A 21389-nucleotide genomic window follows, 5' to 3' on the forward strand; every position below is an offset into this window, starting at 1 on the left:
TTAGAGACATTTCTACAAAAACTCCAATAAACCTTTTTCCCTGAACCTATACTTACTCTCTGTGGATTTTATTATACCGTTCGACCTACTACACTCTGTAAACAATAAAGCACCAGAATGTCAGTAGACCAGCAAAGCATGAAGTGTCAAATGGACAGATTACACCAAGAATACGAAGTGAAGTCTCTGGAAACCAAAAAAGTAAAAAACTAATGACAAATGGTTCTCAAACATTAAATTAAACTTGCTAAACATCAGGCGAAGAAAGAACATCCAATTACAAAAAACATTAGATATCAAAATTGCATAAAATGTTAGCTTTGAGAGCGTTGATTTGCTTTTGTTTCCTTTGCGTAATTCAAACTTATACTAAATGTATCTTGTGCACATACTGCAATCTGTGGAACCATTGTTTTGGAAAATTCCAAAAACGCTTTTGCTGGACAGTAGTTACAAATGGAAACATTTTCTTCGCACCATTTCCTCGAGAGAAACTCAAAAGAAGTTTGTTATAGAACGGACATGAGCACATACAAATGTATCAACAGAAAGAACACAGAGACTTAGATAACTTCTCACTGTGGCCTTGCCTGCTTGAGACCCAACAGAAAACAAAAAAGATTCATATTATTTCAGCATTTATTTTAGCAGAGAACATGCTCTTAAAGAGACATGTTTTTCATTACAGTGTTAGTACATTAATATAACATGTGCAGGCCTTGCATTCTATGGCGGCCACTAAGTAAGGCACATTCTGTGTCATCATTCATTTTTAACAATAGATCATTTTACACATTAGTACATAAATATGATTATGTAAAAGATAATTATTAGTAATGATTTTCTGCGCTCACAATAGCATTTAACCCTTGTCCATCTGGGCCCTAAAGGATTCTAACGAGGTATCTCACACCACAGCTATAGGCTGCTTCTTAAGCCTGCGGTGTTTTTCCCTATGCAAGGGCTGTCCTTCAGGTGTGCCCCAGTGTATAACTTCCGCGTGCCAGCTGATCGCTGAGGGGACCTCTGGAGATTTCCATCTCATGGAGATCTGTCATTTGTCTAGCAGAAATGCAAGATCTAAGAAGCGCACAGGTTTTTGGAAGTTGTCAGACGTGGGAACAAACCCAGCAGACAGTGTTCCATGGAGTTGTTGTGGGGGATCCCAGCCACATCAGCCAGTGCAGTGTGTACTTGTGCCCAATAGGCTTGCAGAGAAGGCCACAACCAAAGCATATGTACTAGATCCTCAGGGTCGTTATGGCACCTGGGGCAACCCAAGGATGCCATGGGGAATATCTTGTGTATCTTGAGTGGCGTAAAATATGCTCTGCGCAACAATGAAAATTGGATGAATTTGAACCGAGAATTATGGAGAATTTTGGTGGGTATTTGAGGAGAAAGAACCATTGTAGAAGCATTGTAGAGCACAACCTAGGTCTTTGTCCCACTGAGCCCAGAGTGGATTTAAGGAAATGTGCAAATATGTGTGCAAGCCTTTGTAAAGCCACTTCACTAGATGATGAACAGTGCCAATTTCCTACACCCCTTTCATGTAAGAATGTGTCTCTGGTTCACCCCTGTTGGAACCCAGTGTCTACAAATGTAACAAGATACGTTGGCATGGGTGAGGAAGAGAGAGTTTGGCAAGCCTTCTGCTTGACTAAAGTCTTGGTGCGCTGCAAGCCCTCCAATCGTTTGGATACTCACTGATTCCCTGGGCTCTAACCCTGCAGCCGTGAGTGAACCTAGGGGTGTTGTCAGACCCCTCAGCAGTATATTTGGTGCCCTGGATATGCTGTGTATTTCAAGGCCTGTTTCCAATACATTTGCACATTATTTAGGAGCAATGGCAGTCGGGCCATACAGCACCTGGTAGCAGCAGTGTGTGTGTTAGAAATGGGGTATCTGGTTGGCAGTCAGTTTACACCCTGTCAAAAAAGGGACCCTCACTCTAGTCAGGGTAAGGGAGATACACAGCTCAGATAACCCCTGCTCACCCCCTTGGGAGCTTCGCACAAGCAGTCAGGCTCATCTCAGAGGCAATGTGTAAAGTATTTACACAGACACGAACAGTAACACAGTGAAAACACCACAAAAGTAATCCACTTCAGTGTAGAGAAATAGCCAATAATTATCTTAATTAAACAAGACCAAAATTATATAAATCCAAAATACACACGCAAAGATGCTAATTTTTAAAGTAAAAAGAGTCTTAATCCATAGAAATCAATGGATGCGTTGTTTAAGAACAAAGTACCGGTAATGTGTGAAGAATAAAGCCTCACAGGCGAGCATGCATCGGAAAAGCAAGCGATGCGTTGATTCCTTACTTGCAAGTGAGGCCTTGCGTCACTTCTTTCTCTGCCGGGTGAGCGATGCGTTGGTTTCTGGACCAGCAGCTTCAAGTCTGTGCAGTGATGTTGAAGATTGTTACGCCCAGGGATGATACGTTGAAAATCCAGATGCACAGCAGTGATGAATCCGCGCTGAACTGGCGATGCGTCGATTTCACCAGCGCTGCATCAATTTTTCAGCCACTGTGCAGGCGCTGCATTGATTTTTCTGCCGCTCGGCTCCAGTGCATGGATTTTTACTCTTGTTCTGCCAGCTCCTCCTTCCAAGGGCCAAGGGACTGGGTGTGGCACTACTTGGCAAGTCAGGGGTGTCTCAGCAAGAGAGCCCAGATGCTGGCAGACGATGTCTTCGATGTCCCTGAGACTTCTTAACAGGAGGCAAGCTCAGTCCAAGCCCTTGGAGAAACTTCACAAGCAGGATACACAGCAAAGTCCAGTCTTTGTCCTCTTAAAGGCAGAAGCAGCAACTGCAGGCCAACCCAGCAAGTCTTTCTGAGGTTTTGGGTCCACTACTTATACTAATTTCCGCCTTTGAAGTGGGCAAACTTCAAAGGAAAGTATCTGTTGTTTACAAGATCCTGCCTTGCCCAGGCCTGGCCCCAGCCACATTCGGGGGGGGGGAGGAGGTTTGAGCCTGCATTGTATGAGGACAGGCACAGCCCTTTCAGGTGCAGGTGCAGGTGCAAGCTCCTCTCTCCTCACTCTAGCCCAAGAGAGTCATCAGAGTATATGCAGGACACACCTCAGCTCCGTTTGTGTCACTGTTTAAAGGGAATTCACAAACAGCCCAACTGTCAGCCTGACCAAGACGTGGATTCTATAGGCAGGCAGAGGTACTGAATGGTTAGGCAAAAAAATGCCCACTTTCTAAAAGTGGCATTTTCAAACAGACAGTCTAAAAACCAACTCTACCAAAAGATGTGTTTTTAAATTGTGAGTTCAGAGATCCCAAACTCCATGTCTCTCTCTGCTTCCAATGGGAAACTGTACTTAAAAGATATTTAAAGGCAGTCCCCATGTTAACCTATAGGAGGGATAGGCCATGCAAAAGTGAAAACCGAATTTGGCTGTATTTCACTATCAGGATATGTAAAACACACCAGGGCATGTCCTACCTCTTAAATACACTGCACCCTGCCAATGGTGCTACCCAGGGCCTACCTTAGGTGTGACTTACATGTAGTAAAAGGGAAGGTTTGGACCTGGCAGGGGACCATCCCAGAAGGTGAAAGCATGGGATTTGGTGTGGTTTACACGTAGGCAAGAGAGATCCCCAAACAAATGTAGCAGGGAGGCTAAGGGTGTAAGGTCCATGTTAAGGTCACATATATGATCATGCGGTAAGCATATATAGATACAGCGTGTTGACGGGGCCTTGTAAAATACACCAGTCAGGTGCCAACTGTCTGATGCTCTGAGCTAAGGGCTTTATCGCCAATTAAAAGAGAAAAAGGGACAATGGACAACCTTGTCTAGTGTCTCGGTAGACAGATAACTGGAGGATATGTGGGGACCAATGCATGCTCTCACCATGGGATTGGTGTAAAGCAGTTTGAGCCATGTAATATAGGTCGAAGGGATGCCAAATTTAGTGAGGATGGCAAACATGTAGTCCCAGCCTAAGGTGTCAAACGCCTGCTCCTGGTCAAGAGAGCTCGCAGAAGGGAAGGTGTCCCTGGCCACCTCCATCACCTGGTATAAACATCTAACGTTTAATTAGGTTTTACGGCATAGGAAAAACCCATTTTGATCTGTTTGTATCAGGTCTTGCAACAGGGGAAGCAGTCAAGTTGCTAGCACTTTACTGAGTATCTCGTATTCGGTCATCAGTGGTGACAGTGGCCTGTAAGAGGAGATGTCTTCTGTGTTGTGACCAGGTTTAAGCAGGGAAGAAACTAAGGGTTGGCATGTGGTAGGAGGAAGGGAGCCGGAGATCAGGGATGTCCTATACAGCCTACCCAGATGAGGAAGCAGGCAGTCATTGTAGGTGGCGTAAAATTTGATGGGCAGTCCGTCCAGTCCAGGAGTTTTATTGCAAGGTAGTTAATTTATTGTATCACGGCTTTCATTCTGAGGCAAGGGAGCACTGACTTCTGCCTGTGATGACGGGGGGTCCAGGGCAGTTGCAAATCATCCAAAAAGGTGGCAATGGCAGTAGCGGAAGGAGTGAGATGAGGCCAATAAGGTTGCATAATTTCTGTTGATGTCTGTCTGCCTCGTATGCCGTGATCCTGTAGGACTGCACACAGAGGGAATTGGAGTGGGGGACAGAAGTGGATGAATCATATGTGCCAGCACCACTCCTGCTTTGTCACCCTCAGTGTGTATTTTCTGTGCGTATGTGTTGTTGTGCTCTAGAACCCTCAGGTGCTGTAAGAGTTCCGAGTGTTGAAATTAACAGTCGTGTAGGCCATTCGAACAGGGAAAGATCATGGGCCTCTTAATGTTCCAACCCCCTCAGCCGTCTTTCGGTATGCGTAATGTCACGCAGGACCATGTGTTGTGCTCCTGAGATTGACGCAATGGACGCCCCCGTCTTGTCACCTTGAATGCCTCCCACTAAATTTGGGGAGAGGAGTCAATGCCAGTGTTTTTGGAAAAGTAATTGGTGATGGAAGTACCCAGTGTGTACTTAAAGACAGTGTCTTCCAATTGGAGGGGCTGTAGGCACCATATGGGAACCGGGGAAGGAGTCCGACCCCAGGACAGAGTAAGCTCCAGAGGGTTTTTCCTAAGTATGCAGTGTCAGTGATGCTTGCCAAAAAATTCCTATCAAGATGGGAGTGTAGTTTGTGTGGTGGGGATTAAAAAGAGTATTCTCTCAGTCCCATATTATGTTCCCTCCACACATCCATCAAGGACCACCCGATGACCAGGATCTCAATGCTCTGGCTTGTTTAAAGGATGGAGCTCTAGGGAGGGGAGGATGGGAACGATTCACTTGTGTGTCCATAACTGCATTAAAGTCTCCACCAACCAGCCAGGGGAAGTAGGACCAGTCCACTAGTATGATCAAGAGATGGGAAAGGAAAACATAATTTTCAGAATTCAGGGCATAGATGCTATCTAGCATCACCAGCCTACCATCTAAGTTTCCGTGTATAAACACTTAACGACACCGCCTCGTATGGGGTATCCACCCACACCCAACGACCACCCCACCCCGTGCATAGGTAGAAAAGGTTGTTGCAAACATATTCTGTGCATTCCCTACTGAAGCTCTACAGGAATGAGAATGAAAGAAAGATCTGACAATCATGCAATGAAATAACATAACAATATATGTAATGCGATACATGTGTTCAGAATAACAGTGTAGTCCCCATTTGCCAGCAGGGCCCCTTGGCGGACGGGAAATAGCAAGGTCCAATGTAGACATAGAAGGGGGTGTCTGATGTTTGAGGAGTCACACTGGGGAAGAGGGCCACAAAGCCATTAGAGTCTGAGTCTGATGCTGCATCGCTAGAGGAGCTGGTTGACTGTTGATGGTTGTTTGAGTTCGCTATTGCATTGACTGCAAAGCTTTCCTCCAACACCTGCTGTGGGGAAGGACCCACGTTACAAGGTGGTGATAGGTGAGGAGTTCCATACCGGTGGCAGCGAGGAGAGCCTCGGATTGAGTCACGCGGACTCTCACACAGCAGAAGCCGATGAGCATTGGGGTAGTGCGTTTCCAGCCAGACCTATACTGTTCAGAAGTATCGAAAAACAAGGTACGCTAGTCGTGCACGGCCCTCAGATGCATATGGCAGGCCTTCCACACTGAGTTTTTTCTCAGCAGCAAGAAACAAGGATCACTTACGTTGGACAGCAAGTGTATAATCCGGGAAGAGGGCCTTGTCCATAACTATGGAGCCATTCCCACTGGCTTTCTGCAGTACACTGTCACCGTCCCTCTAGTTCAGTATCCAGGTATCAAAATGTCACAGAGGCACTCCTGGTGGGTGGCATCCTGTGGGCACCCTAAGTGTACGTTCCACTGTAAATGTGTTTGAGAGACCCTAAGGGGCAACTCTAGTTTTTAATCAATCCTCAATGAACAGCATGGCGTTAGGGTGCTCTGCTCCTTCAGGCATGCCAATAATGCATACATTATTTTGACATGCCCTACCATCAGCATCTTTGGCCCTGTGGTTTATTAGACAGATTTGACAACATAGGTCTTCCAGCTCTGCAGTATGTGCTTTCAGCTGCGAAGTCAAGGTTGCCATGATAGCTTCCATAGTCTTGACTCTATCAGACAACTTGCGATGCCTGTTGCAGAGCAGATTTAAGTCGGACGCCAGAGCCCCAGTGCAATGTTCTATGGCAGCTCTTGAGTCCCTTATTTCCTGAAGGATCAAATCTGTTTTTCCTGACACTGAGAGTGGGATACAGTCCACCCCAGTACAGGCAGGCGATCTATCGGACTCCACACTCCTGGGCTGAGAGCTGTCACCGCCCGGCACCTAGGCCATCCTGGTGCTTTTAAGTTGACCCTTGGTGTCCCTTTTTTTAGTGTGGGAGATCAGTCAAAGGAGGGCCCTTGGTGACACAGCACCCCGTGTCAAGGCGCTCACTGCAGAGATATGGCACTGTCATGGGACCCCAGGCAAAAGCTGCAACCCCTGTTAGTGCCCTACGTGGTTACCGCCCACCAGGCCACAGTCCACTTCACTGAGAGATGCATCACCTACCTGGGAGCACAAGAAGAGGAGCAGGTACTGGGTGGTCCAGGGCTCGGTCCGAGGCAAAACCTGTGAGTTGCAAACAGTGCATAGAGTCAGGGTGGATCCATCGGAGAGGGACAAGTACCATACATTCCGTTAGGCCAGAAGAATCTGACAGCGTGATAGCCTTACTGTGCAAGGCAGGGGCCCGAAAGGAGAACTATAGGGTGGGTCAAGGCAACATGCAGTGTGGCCCCATATGTAGGCCCCGAAACACCAGTAGCACTGTATCTTGGGGTCCAGAACAGACAGCTAAGAGCAGTGTGGAGGAGGCCCACAGGGTTAACCAGTCAGGACTGCACCAGCTGTCCAGCAGGGAGTAAAGCTGGTAGGTCGCAAGGACATACAAAATATAGGCACCACAACCCACCCAGAATTTCAGGTTCCAGCTGGACACCAGGGCAGGAGTAGATCAAAAGGCACGTGTGGCCACTGTCATTATACAGCCTGCACTCAGTCAGTGTAGTGCCTTTTGGGGGTACTCTCCGCTCTCCCCACATGAGCAGGAGAGCACGGGGACCCGGCATCATGGCCCAGGAGTAGGGATTGAGGGAGGGGAAGGCAGAATCCAGTCATGCGGCTTCACTTGTGCAGTGCGAGCACTTCATTCATCCCAGAGCTTTAGCTCGGGCCAGACGCCAGGCCAGTCTCCTGTCGGCCGCGCAGAGCCACAGCGCTTCAGTTCTTAGGCCTCTACATGGCTGTCGCACAGCTCCGTAGCCAAGAGTACTCCTCTACTCCAGCAGCCTTTTGATTCCTAGGGCCCTGCCAAGCAGCTCAGTCAGAATGTACAAGGAGGAGAAGGAGGAGTCAGAGGGCCAGCTCACTGGGCTGGGAGCCCGGCTCTGATAGTGGAAGAGAGCGGGAAACAACAGGACACATAGTGTGGGCTTTGCCACTCACCCACCTTCATCACAACAGCAATGGCAGGTCCCGCCACACAGCAGTTCCGTTCATTTCATAACCCTCATGCTGGGCAGCTTGGGCATTGGGCAACACACCAGTAGCATGTGGGTGCCGTTCTTGACCAGGATGATGGCAGATGAGGGAGATTCCAGAGTGCCCCTCAGGAGCTCTAGAATTGTCTGATCATCATCATAGATAGCTAGCCATGCCTCTAACAGTCGAGTTTAGCTTAGAGACAATGTGTTAAGTATTTGTGCAACACATCAAACAGTAACACAGTGAAAACACACTACAAAAGGAACCCACAACAGAGTTGGAAAATAGAGTTGGCCTTAATAATTAAACCAAGACCAGAACAGCAAAAATCCAATTAATAGAACCAGAAATATTGAATTTTAAAGTTTGAAGTATAAATAGTGCCAAAAAGCACAAAGCGCTATTAAAAATATCTGATTGCACTAGACCAAGACAATGTCACAAGATCAGGCAGACCACAATGGAGTGCTGGCTGGCTACAGGGACCCAGTTAGGCCCGCTGAACAAAGTACCTTATATCCTTGTTGCATCGATCTGCGGTCCAGGTTGCGGTGTGAAGTCCTGTTGCGTCAACATCGAGGATCCAGTCAATGGGGCTTGCGATGTGAAGGCCAGTGTCAGGGTTGTGATGCGCAGACTAGGTGATGTGTCGATTTTGAAGAGCGGTGACACTGCGATGAGCAGGGTGGTCGTAGTCGAGGCTGCCATCGACAAGAGATGCGAGTTTCTGCTCTGGAACCACCTAATGCTGCCACAGTCAGTTTTGCTTAAGTCAGTGGAATAATATTAATAAAAAAACGTTGGTCATGAAATCTGGGGGCAAAACTCACTCACAGCAAAGAGATTTAAAAGGACAACAATTTATGTGCCAAACACTGAGCGTCAGTGTACAAGAGCACTGGGAACTTCTTATCCAATATTAAATTTGAATCAAGATGGCAAGATGACAAAGGCTCAGTGACTCCATTTGTGATACTATATTTGGCAACAGCATCCCCAGTCACCCTATACAGAGCCAAAGTTTTGAGGGGCAACATAGGAAGAGGTCTTTCTAGTCATAGGTAAAAGACAGACAGGTTTGTGGGAAGGTTTTGGTACTTGGTTCTGAATTTAAGAATGTATCCATTAGCCCGAATTTGCTGTGTGCTTGGTCTTCACAGGCTTAAAAGTAGGACCGAACATGCACCAATAACGTTGAAACCCTATTTCTTGAAAAATACCTATCTGCTCTTCCAAGCATTCTTGACAAATTCTAGCTCCAGGGAAGGTACCTTCACTTCTTGAAATGATTGGTTGAACATCGAACTTGAGTGGGAGTGTACAAGCGAAAAGGAGTTTAATGCAACCAAGCAATAGAGAGCTGGACATGCAAGAATCTTGTCTTGAAAGAGCTACCAGAGATAAAATGTGAACTAAGAAGGTGGAAATGAGAATAGATCTTGAGACTTTTTATAAACGTTACACATACTGTGACTAACTCTAGGCCCACTGTGCCCTAAAATTACCTGTATTTTAGTTATAGGGAGTTGTTTGGCAATTTATTGAAATTTTGTTCAGTAAGAGCAAGGGCTGTGATAGGTTATGTAATAACGAAGGAAAGACTTCCTCGAGTGAGAATCCTGTGGAGGAAAGTGGCTACCATGTCATATTGGCTTGTTGATTGAAAAATTAAGTATGCACGTGTTTTTTTGTATGGGAACCATCTTCAAATGCATAGTTGTACCATGGTAACTTGGCGTTTAAATATGATTGTAAGAATATTTGCCAAATTTGTATATTTTTATATGTAAAAATATATATGCAGTTTTTATGAAAATTAATGCTCTACATAACTAACTAATTAAATACATTAATAGAGATATATTTTAAAACATATCTGACAGTTTTGCCTTATTTGGGAAAAAGTTATATAAAAGAGTTACAGTGCACTCATTAAAGAGTTACGCCATTAACTGCAAGATTTGATCTATTTTTTCTGCATATGGAACATCTAATTTCTCCCTTTTCAGAGTCAGAAGCTTCGAGAAGTGTTTAACCTGGATTTTCCTGAAAACAATTTTCTGGCCAAAACGCTGTGCATCGTCTCTGGTCCTGATATGGTGGATCTCACTTTTCATAACTTTGTCTCCTATAAGGAGAATGTTGGCAAGGTAAGTTGCGCTGATAGGTAAAATGTGTCCGAAATCCAATCGTTTTACGACTGGGATACTCAGGGACATTGTTTTGATCAGCATTGAGGCGCTCTACTACATTCTCTTTAAGTTCATCCTTGTTCTAGGGGCATATGCACATGCTCAAAGGCATTTACAAAAATACACATGCGCTCATACACACAAGCACAAATTATGTTGTTCCTTCTGCTGAAGGCTGTTCTTTCTGCCTCACTAAAGCTAAACATTTTAGTAATTTTTTTGTGGATACTTTCAACGATATTTTCTATATCTGTTGTTAGCAATGCATATTTTCACAAACTTTAAATGTCAAATAGGATGCTTGCTGTTCAGCATTACTTTATGTACAGACCAACGTCTTTTGGAGATTATCCAAAAAGATGATAGCAACAGTTAGTCATTTTTGCCTGTGTCCAAATATTTCTGAATTTGAATGATGCCCTTGCTATGAATGATCTTGTATAAGTTTATGCTTTTTATTGATTAATAGTGTAACACAGTATCCTCTATTTTGTTGCTGTCAAAGTCTGTCACATGAGCTTAGGGGTAATGTGGACAACCTTGCAGTGCTAAACAAGGATTGTTGTAGTGTGCCACTCTTCATAGTTTTTGTCCTCCTGACACAGTTTAAAGATGGCACAGGAGTTTTCTTTCTGTTATTATTAGGGAATAATGATTGCCTGACTTCAGGAGGTGATTTATACTGTGATAGGTGGGTTTCCATTGAAAGACATACCCCGTGATTATGAGTTGCCTGGTTTTGCTGGGATGCAAGTTCCACATGGGGATTTAATATTACCATACTTAACACCGTGACACTAGTGTCCTAGTTGAACCCTGTGAAATGAGGAATAACTCTATGAGGTATTTTACAAGCAATAAAGCTCACAGAATCCCCAATACTGTGGGGTTTAATGCATATAGTTACCAACTATTGTGAATAGATGGTAAATGCACACTGAAGGCCTCCGTGTGGCGCGAGGACAGAGCGAGGTGACGTGGAAAAAGAGGAACGAATGAGAAGTGAGGTTTGGATGCTGTTGAAGCCAAAACATTAGGTGATTTTACTGGGTGTTGGAACATCGACCCAATCAAAAGCAGGCAGAAAGGAATTCCATAAGTTGATTCAACACCAGCTGGCATATATTCATGCCTATAGTGTCTGATACACAACTTTTACTCCTTGAGGAGCTATGTCCCACCCTAGTCTTAGGCCTTGATCACGTGGGCCGTGGTAAATACATTTGTGCTTTCACATAATGGAATTATGCATTTTTCGGCAAACACAGCAGTGCAATTTTCCCCAGGTAAATTTTAGAAGGTCAAACCTACAGGTATTTACCATGGGAAGTATCCAGTAAATAAAAGAATATGCAGAATAGTGTGGTAATGATCAAAATCAGTAAATTATTCCCATTTTTGTATGCTAAACATGGAATAGGTGATAATTATCTCACCCGATAAATTCAACACAAATCAGTGTTGAGTTTTATTAGATTTGATAAATATTAAATCTGATGTTGTGGAACTTTTAATCGAGGCATTAGACATAAATAATACCAGGCCTAATTCATAAAGCACGTTCTGCAGCAGCGGCTTCTCCGCTATGGCGGAGGACCATCACCCTCCTGCGAGCAGCAGCAGCTGCAAGCTTTTAACTAAGGAACAATAATAAACTGTGTTGATTATCCTTTCATTGTTAAAGGTGCGGGCCATAGGGGATGATGGAGATGAGGGGAGTGAACTCTGCACTCCCCTCAGTCCGCATGTATGTTTGGCCGGCCGTCTCGGTGTGTTGCCATGCTGGAGAGAGCAGGCACAGGCTCCCAGTCTGCCTGGGAGCGCCCTGGCTGGGCCCTCCCAGCTAATCCTAACGCTGCTCTGAGCAGAGTCAGGATTGGCCTGCAGGGCAGGCTGGAAGCCTGTGACTGCAGTGAAAAGGGAAAGAGGAGCGGCGCGGCATGGCAGCGGAGCAAGTAAGTTTTTTTTATTTTTTTTTATTTATTAAATGTTTTTGTCCCTCCATCCTTGGCGCGCCACCCGCCTCTTTAGAGTGCAGCGGGCCGCGACTGATGTCCTGTGAATATGAACCATTTGCTCCAGACTTATGTGTGAGCTAATTGCGTTTCTCCAGGAGTAAGATGAGCTTACTAACAGATAAAAAGTTTTGTGATTCAAACAGTATTTTCCTCGGGTAATCCTGATGAATACAATAATGGCAGGTCCAGTAACAAGCAAACTCAAAAAGACACATTAGTGAACTTGAGTGTGCAAATGGCTAGCAGGGTTGGCAGGTACATTCTCGTCATGGAAAAGGTCATAGATGACAAACGTTTGAGAAGATGCTCTCCAGTGAGATTTCCCGATAAATTAAAAAAAGTTTGAAAAAAAACTTTAAGCAGGTGTAGCTGTGCTCAAACATACAATTGCTACACTTCTAAAATAAAACTGCTACACTAAAGTATGCATTAGAGAAACTTGGAATTCACAAAAAAATCCAGAAGTACTCCTCGGAATCTGGGAATGTGCAGAGCCCAGGAATAATTTGCGAATTCCATATTGGCCATACATTTACTCCACAAATAGATGTAATCCTATCAGAGTGGATTTTGGACTGGGGTTGGTGACTCAGACCCAAAGTGGGATACAATCTGGAGGCCTTCGCAATGTTATAGTGATTGTGAGAGTCAGACTTAAAAAAATTAGTGATTTAACTCTGAAGCTGATGTAGTGACTTGTGCCGGGAAATAGATTGGTCTAGATGAATGAGCTTGTTTTAGAGCAAATAGTTAAGTAAACAATTGATAGTATTCTTCAGGGCGAATTCACAACATATGTATCTCTATATTCTAAGGGAACTCTAAGCACACCCTTTAAGTCAAATTCTAATCTAACTGTCAAGTCACCGTTTTTGTTGATGTTCTGGTCACTCACATATTGATGTTTTAAATACTGTAATTGAAAGAATAGAAAATGACATTTCTGACTTTTCATACACAAATATAATATTTATTTTCAGAACTGGGCTGCTGATATCCTATCCATTGTCTTAAATCCGCTAACAACCAATGCATCTCGGTACACATTCCTGGAAAAAATGTAAGTCATTGTATTACATTCGAGTTGATCAAATGTAAGAATTTGATAGTGCTTTCATAGTATTGTGATTTCAAAGATAAAAGCTGGTTATGTTAACTTTGAGAAAATACAATGTCAATTAGAATGCTGCTATTGTCAGGCATGTTCCTCAATGCAAACAAAGCAAATGATACTGTTATGATATAGGGAATGAAGGAATTGTAAAATTCGACTTATTGACAATGCAGTATTTAAGAAATTTAAGTAACCATAGAGTTGAGTATTTGTCAAAACAATCTTTATATATAGCTTATAAAACATTAAAAACACATTAGAACAAGAAATGCAAGCAATTGTTTCAGTTTTTATTTATTCTTCATTTATTAAAGAATGGTGACTTGATGACCAGTTGGGAGTTTATTCCATGTTATCATTCCAGGAATGGTTATGTTGCTCGCTTTGTTTTGTTTTTTTAAATATTAGCAAAACCAAAATATGTTTCCCTTAATCCAGGGAGATCTTAGTCTTCCAAATAAGTATACCATCTCCCTTAGTTAAAGAATGGGTTCCACTTCATTGATTTACAAGTGATTAAAAGCAGCTTAAACAATAACCTTGCATTCAAAGTAAACCCACCCAGCCCTCTCAGGAACAGCATGATGAAGTCAGACTAACGAGCACCAAATACTAATCCTACTCCAGGATGGAACATAGTCCTCTGGAACACAAAGGAGAATTAGGGGTGTGCAATTGCCTGGGTCCACAACAGAATAGCTTTTCTGCTTGCCTTGTTGTTGCTCTGTTTTCTCAAGAAGATAGCAGAAGCGAACTAGTATAGAGGATCTGCTCCAATGTATGTGGGGTGAAAGAGAGGGATATAAAGAGTAGTTCTGGAGACCTTTGGGTGCACATTTATATGCCCATTGTAAATAGATGGCCATCTATCCATTGCCAACTAATCATTAAGTGAGTGACTAAAGGAGTGATGGAGCCGCAACAAATATACAATGAATGCAGAACACTTTGAATGGATTGATTTTCAAACTGTTTAATCCTATGTTACTACAAGCTAAAGTCGCCTAATGGAAATGATGGACTGAGGATTGTGTGCATCCATGTGGCATATGTTACACTAATGACAGTAACAACATCAGCAGCAACTACTAGAACAACAATTGGTTTTATAGGCTTCAAAAATGCTGAATCCAAAGGTTGGCAATACTCATTTGAATTCAGTGGCATTGTTTTTTTAGAAATCTAGGAAGGTTGAAAAGTTACATCAGCCAATCTGTGACTCTGAGGCCTACATTATACACACTAATCACTTCAATGAACACATTATCTCACTGAAATTCTTGAAATGGTTTCCAATATTCCAATATTCTCCCTGGTCTAGCAGCTTTGTTTTCATGTAAATAGACACTGTTACCTGGGGGGGCTTTTTGTCCTTCAGCCATGAATAAAAAGTGGCTGTGTTTCTGATCATTCATTGTGATGTGGAATCATTCTGGGTACTCCTGGCAAGGTTGAACCATGGACATCCCATAGGGCAAACTTAAAGACAGAGGAGGCAGAGTATTTTGCAGTACTGCCCCTTGCTCTCCTCTTTAGGAATTCCCTGCACAAGGTAATTAGAAACCTAACCTGCTTAGAAAGGATTTTTTTTTATTCTCAAGATCCACTGATTTTATGTAAATTGTTGACTGGGCCAAAATACCTTTATGTAGCAGAATAAATGTAATTCATGCATAATCAAACTAACCACAGAACAGTGATGCAAAGGATGAGTGTTTGTCTCTCCAGCACCTCCACTCCACTTTTGGTAGAGTGGTACCTGTGGATTATTGATAGAGGCAACCAAGACAACCATGTTTGCAATCCTCAAATGTCATGTAGTTGCATGGGATAACAACAACCAATTTTATGGTCCTTTGTGCAAGATCTGTGCAGCATGATGTCTTTGGGACACAGTGGCAAGGGGCTTTGCCCATAGATGCATCATCTGAAATGGTGGCACTTGCAGGCTCAAGTCTGACATTAAGCCTTGATTCACAAATTACACCAGACCGCCACTATTATGCAACAAAAATAACTTAAAACTTGGTATTAATAAAGAGTGTTTTTCTCCAGAACAAATTAAAAATTTCAACTTTCAATGTGAAATGGATCAGTCGAGTGTCTGTTTGCTAATCACATTTCCCCATCCTTGCCCTATTTAACTTTCGGCGCAAGCTGTTTGGTACAGCGCCTACCTTCAATATTTTAGCAGTTTCTTTTATACATCTCACCAAAAAATGCTGTATTTTCTGAAACAGGAGTTACTTCAATTTCTTTAAAATATTTTTCTTGTTGTAAAATTGGATTCTCAAGTAAAGCTATGCATGTTTACACCTTATACTTAGAAATAATTACCTCTGGACGTGACTGTGAGGCTGTAGTACAACCTGTTGTCTGTCTGTGAACGTGATCCTGTCACAACAGATTTGATTTCTTCTTCCTTTTTACAATGTTTTGTTGTCCACCTATGTTTTCTGTCGATACACCTGTTTAGTCTGACTTTTATTTCTATTGGTGTAGAAAATCCATGGGAGAAAGATGTACAGTGTACATCACCACTCTTACCCGATCTCCCCAAAGATGTCACTATCTCCATGATGACCTACATTCACATTTTGTAACATGTCTCTTCTTATTTCATTGTTATACTATGCCATATAGGAGCGCGTTCCACTGGTCTGTGCCCTTGGTCTTCACACATTATATCAAGAACTAAGGCAAATAAATAAAGTAAATGTCCTATGACTAGTTCATGACAGTGTACTCTAGTGAACTGAGTTCTAATCCTTACTTTTGCTTGACTGGTGCTGAGATACCCATGTCACTGATGCCGTAAATTATTGGCCAAAACTGATTTTCAAAAAATTTGATGCTCTACTTTTTTCACAGATTGGTAAAGTTAAAATTGCAGCTGAACGCAGAGGGAAAAATCCCAGTCCGAAAGTGAGTAGAAGCAATGTTTCCAATTTAACAACATCTGTTGATGTTATTTTGGTGCTAGTATTGTATGGTATTTTGCTTAAGTTTATTTAGCACTTAATCAGATTTATTGGTACACCGTGGTTGAGTGCTTATTTGGAAGAGTGTTGTACTTGCCGTGAAGCTATATGAGAAATGTTTTGGTGGTGTATGTGAGTGGCCAGAAAGGTGCTCTTATCTTTTCTTAGGGTACAGACCTTAGCAGTGCAAGGAAGGATCAATCAATCAGTCAGTCAGTCAAAGAACCTTATTCGGCAATTGCCATAAAAGTACAAATTAAGATCAGATTTCCGGAAGAACAAGCAGGCAGAAAAAAAAGTAAAACACATCTTACATATGTTACCAAAAAAAGATGGCATGAATGATCTTATCCAAGTTCCTCTTTCACAGATATTCCAATGTTCTTATCAAATCGTTTACTAGTTTCGTGCAATATAATACTAAAAACTGTTTAAATACCCTAAAGTATGATAAAAACCTTTCTTCCTCTGGAATAAAAACTATACTAAACCACATATATAAGGTATAAAATTTTGAACATAAAAATAGGATTTAAAAGTCAACATGAAATTAGATTAATAAGTTACAGGGTATTAATACCGGTTCCTAATAGCAATAGATGATCTAATAAAATTGAAAAACTGAAAACAAATTTTATCATTTAGTAATTTCTGAAAATATATCAAAGCTTCCTTATAATGAATTGGTCTTAATGTGCGGAAAATAGGTAAAATGAAAGTATTTCTAGGGGAGGCATAAAGAGAGCAAAAGAGATAAAAATGAGAAGTGCTTTGCTATGAGCTGGCATCGCAAGGGCAGGGTGGTAAATCTTTTTGCCAAATACACTGCTTGGGAAAGGCCACCTTAAAATGAATCAGATTTAGTCTAAAAAAAGTTACAAAAGAATATATTTTTGGGCATGAAAACCAAGTCAAATAAGGTTCAATATGTAAGGCTGTAGCAATTTGGGTATAAGAATCTAAAGATTTCAAGTTAAAACAGTTATGAAGTCTTATGTGCAAGGTATGCTCAGAGTGACATGCTTTCAACAGGGGCCTTGCAGTTGTAGTTAGCAGTTGCGGTTCTTCATACATATACCTAAGCCCCAGCTTATCAAAAGATGTTTGCAAGTACGAGAGCCAGGGGATCCTGTTCGAGTTAGCCAACTGTGTGCATTCAGTAATACATTCCTGCACAAAACTTGCCGCTGGGTTCGTCCAACATCTAATCCACAACAAAAGGGGGGCAATAGAGACCATGTCCTCTAAAAAGCATTGGCCCACCTCCTCGTGGATAATGATGTTTGCTATACACTTAGGTACCATCAATAATCTGCGCTTAAATGTATTCTCGGTACGTTGGAGAGTGGGTATTTTAATGTAGCCCCAGACTCCGGCCCCATGTAGGGCTGCTGAGACACACTTGGAGTTATATAGCGTCATTATCTGAGAAGACGGTCTATGGCCCAGTTTTCAGGGAAAACGAAAGATCGCTTCAGTATTCCTTGACATTTGCTGAGTCTTAAATTTAAGGTGAGTATTCCAAAGCTTATATGCATACCTAGATAACAGAAATCCCTCACCTTATTAATGATATTGCCCCCATAGTAAATGTTTTAGGTTTCGTATTTCGGGGGCCACATATCATAACAAATGTTTTAGAATAATTAACTTTTAAATCTAAGTCCAACATGAAGTCCAAAAAAAGATCCAACAGGCCTTGTAAACCATTTGCAGTGTGTGCAATAAGTACAGCATCATCTGCATATAGTAAAACTGGGAGCAATCTCTGACCAATCTTTGGCACATCCATCCCATTTTTTATCAAAAATCATAAAGCCCATTAATATATATCAAAAAAAGAAAGGGGGCCAAAATACATCCCGGTCACACTCCCCTAAAAGAGGAAATGGGGACGGTTCTCTGTCCCGATAGGCCAAACTTAACTGACACTTTTAAATCCATTTGAAGGCACTTTATGAGATCCAGTAGAGTCACATCACATCCCAGAGTTTCCGCAATTTGCCACAACTTCTCTCTATTTACCAAGTCAAAGGTGCTGAATAAATCAATAAAAGCCATATGAACTGGCTCCCTTTTGGCAATTACATATTTGTTAAGAATGAGATGCAAGTTTAATACTTGCTCAACTGTACCCAAACCAGGTCGAAAACCAAATTGAATTGGAGATAAAATCTGTGTCTGTAGCACCCAATCCTCCAGGCAAGATAAAATCACACTACCCAGAATCTTAGCTGTGGAGTCAATCAGAGATATTGGTCTGTAACAGGAAGGGTCTTGCCTATTGCCCTTTTTAAAAATAGGGATAATAATTGCCAGTTTCCAAGAAGGGAGTATATTAGTTTTAACAGCACTTCTTAAAACGTTTGTTACTAGAGGGCCCCAAAGATTAGGCATAGATTTAAAAATATCAATGGGGACACCATCAGGGCCGGGGGCCTTCCCTTGTTTTGAGCGATTTATGGCTCCAAGGATCCGTTGTAGATCAAATGAAATATCTAAGGCATTTATATTGGGGTCTATATTAGTCCGATTGTTGATGTTTCCTCCCTGATCTGGAGATCATTATCTGGATCAAATACTTTCCTAAAGTGGTTCAACCACACTTCTACAATAAGACAATCATCAACCTTAGTATTACTATCCGTAAAATAGGAATGATTGACCACTTTCCAGAATTTTGAGGAATCCTTCAGATCGGACGCGGCCTGAAGCTCTTCCCATGCCTTATACCTTATCCTTTTTTCCATGGTGGCCTTATACTCGGCCCTTACTGATTTAATGAAGTGACGGGAGGAAGAAACTGATTTAAGGGTATCTTTTAGTTTTTTGTGAGCAATAGAACATGCAGAGTCAAACCATTTATGACCGGGCAAACCCATAGTAGGCCTGTCCACCACGAGGGCATGTGAAATGGCATTACTTAGTATTTCAAATTCTTGAACGATATTGTCATGTTCAAGCTGCTGAGATAAACATATATTAATGGAGTCGAACCTAGATTTTATGATTTCTTGATTAAAAATTGTTTGGGTTTATTTTATCCCACTTCAAACGTAAGGCAGAGTTTATGTGAAAAGTAGTATTTCTTCTCAATCCCTTATCCCTAGGTACCTGATCTACAATTAAGTCTAGGTTGATACACAGAGGATTGTGGTGACTGGCGCAGTGAGGGATTGTCTTGAAATCACAGATTAATTGATAATCTGGGGAGCCAATAAGAATAAAATCGATGGTACTCCCCTTCACATTCCCTGTAAACGTTGGAACATTTATAGAATCTAGTGCCATTTTCTCCCTGACATGAACCAGATCAAAATAACATAAGAAGGAGTTCAGAGCTTCTCCTTCAGGTGAATGAGTAAAATGAATTAACGATTCTCTGCCTTCAGTAGGAATAGCGCACAATTCAAAATTTTCCTGACAACATAAGGAGGTATTGAAATTGCCGACCCATAAGACTACTAAGGGGGTCATTCCGACCCTGGCGGTCATGGACCGCCAGGGCCGGGGACCGCGGATGCACCGCCAACAGGCTGGCGGTGCATCCAGACCAATTCTGACCGCGGCGGTAAAGCCGCGGTCAGAAAAGGGAAACCGGCGGTTTCCCGCCGGTTTTCCCCTGGCCTGAGGAATCCTCCATGGCAGCGCTGCAGGCAGCGCCGCCATGGGGATTCCGACCCCCTTACCGCCAGCCTGGTTCTGGCGGTTTTGACCGCCAGAACCTGGCTGGCGGTAACGGGTGTCGTGGGGCCCCTGGGGGCCCCTGCAGTGCCCATGCCAATGGCATGGGCACTGCAGGGGCCCCCTAACAGGGCCCCACCAAGATTTTCAGTGTCTGCATAGCAGACACTGAAAATCGCGACGGGTGCAACTGCACCCGTCGCACCCTTTCCACTCCGCCGGCTCCATTCGGAGCCGCCATCCTCGTGGAAGGGGGTTTCCCGCTGGGCGGGCGGGCGGCCTTCTGGCGGTCGCCCGCCCGCCCAGCAGGAAACTCAGAATTACTGCGGCGGTCTTTTGACCGCGCAGCGGTATTCTGACGGCGGGACTTAAAGTCAGAATGACCCCCTAAATCTTCATCCTGCAATTCAATAGAGGAATCAATAAAATCCACAGTGTCGTCTAACGTTCTTTTAAGAAGACCGCGTGGGACATTATTATAAAAATTTAAGATCAAAATACCTTTACCCCCCCTGATAGATAATAAAACAATCATAAAATAAGGAGAGGACCAAATTAAGGAAGCCTTCAGTGATGGTAATCGTAAAGATATGAACATTAAAAGACCTCAACGTGCTCTTCCCATTGTAGAAGTTTCTGCCGGCTGATAAAGAGTTGTATACCCATCCAGAAAAAACGTATCTTGGGACCAAGTTTCCAGTAAGAAGATTATGTCAAAGGATGATATAAAACTCACCCAGTCCGGGTTATTTATTTTAGATCAAAGCCCCGCAATATTCCAACTAATCAAGGATAGAGGCTTTGATCCCAAGTGTGGCACCAATCTATCAGTATTGTTTAAATGGGATCTGTCAGGAATCTTCACTCTATCGTCCTGTACAAGTTCGTCATGGTCATCATCAGTCGTTAATCTCGGCAGGTTTTTGTAACCCGGACTAGCGATAACCTTAAGTCAATCATTCTCGTCAAGAGAGTTAAAGGGCAGAAGACAATTACTAGTGGGAACATTTACCAGCGCGTATGGCCTAACAGGAGCTAAACTATGATAGCTAGAGACAACACTGGTACATTGAGGAAAAAGGGAATGGTCGTAAAAATGATATAACGTATGTATTTGTATCCCTTTGTCTGGGAAATAGAACAATCTGAATTTGCCAAAAGGTGATCAACTGAACACGGGTGAGCAAAATTAATTACGACACAGCCTCCGTAGACCCTATGTCTTCGATGGCCCACCTGCTTCACTCTACGTGCCATAAGGATCTTGTTATTCAGATGATATTTAGCCTTAAATTTAGATTTCAGCCATTGAGCAGAATTCCTAATCAAGGCTTGGGTGTCTTCTTTTTTGTTGCTGTCTAGAGAAGGTACATTTGATAACACCAAAACGTA

At 42.8% G+C, this 21389-nt stretch overlaps 1 protein-coding gene across 1 annotated transcript in view; it reads left to right on the forward strand.

Moving 5' to 3' along the window:
• The window catches only part of PLCB2 (phospholipase C beta 2), a 453229-nt gene that overhangs the window by 224561 nt on the left and 207279 nt on the right, over positions 1-21389 (forward strand). The window contains exons 4-6 of the mRNA XM_069208592.1: positions 10018-10158; positions 13199-13278; positions 16204-16257. Coding sequence (XP_069064693.1) covers positions 10018-10158; positions 13199-13278; positions 16204-16257 — 275 coding nt within the window. The remainder of the gene's footprint in view (positions 1-10017; positions 10159-13198; positions 13279-16203; positions 16258-21389) is intronic.

Source organism: Pleurodeles waltl, chromosome 9 (genome assembly GCF_031143425.1).
Source record: "Pleurodeles waltl isolate 20211129_DDA chromosome 9, aPleWal1.hap1.20221129, whole genome shotgun sequence".
In the NCBI taxonomy this organism is placed as follows: domain Eukaryota; kingdom Metazoa; phylum Chordata; class Amphibia; order Caudata; family Salamandridae; genus Pleurodeles; species Pleurodeles waltl.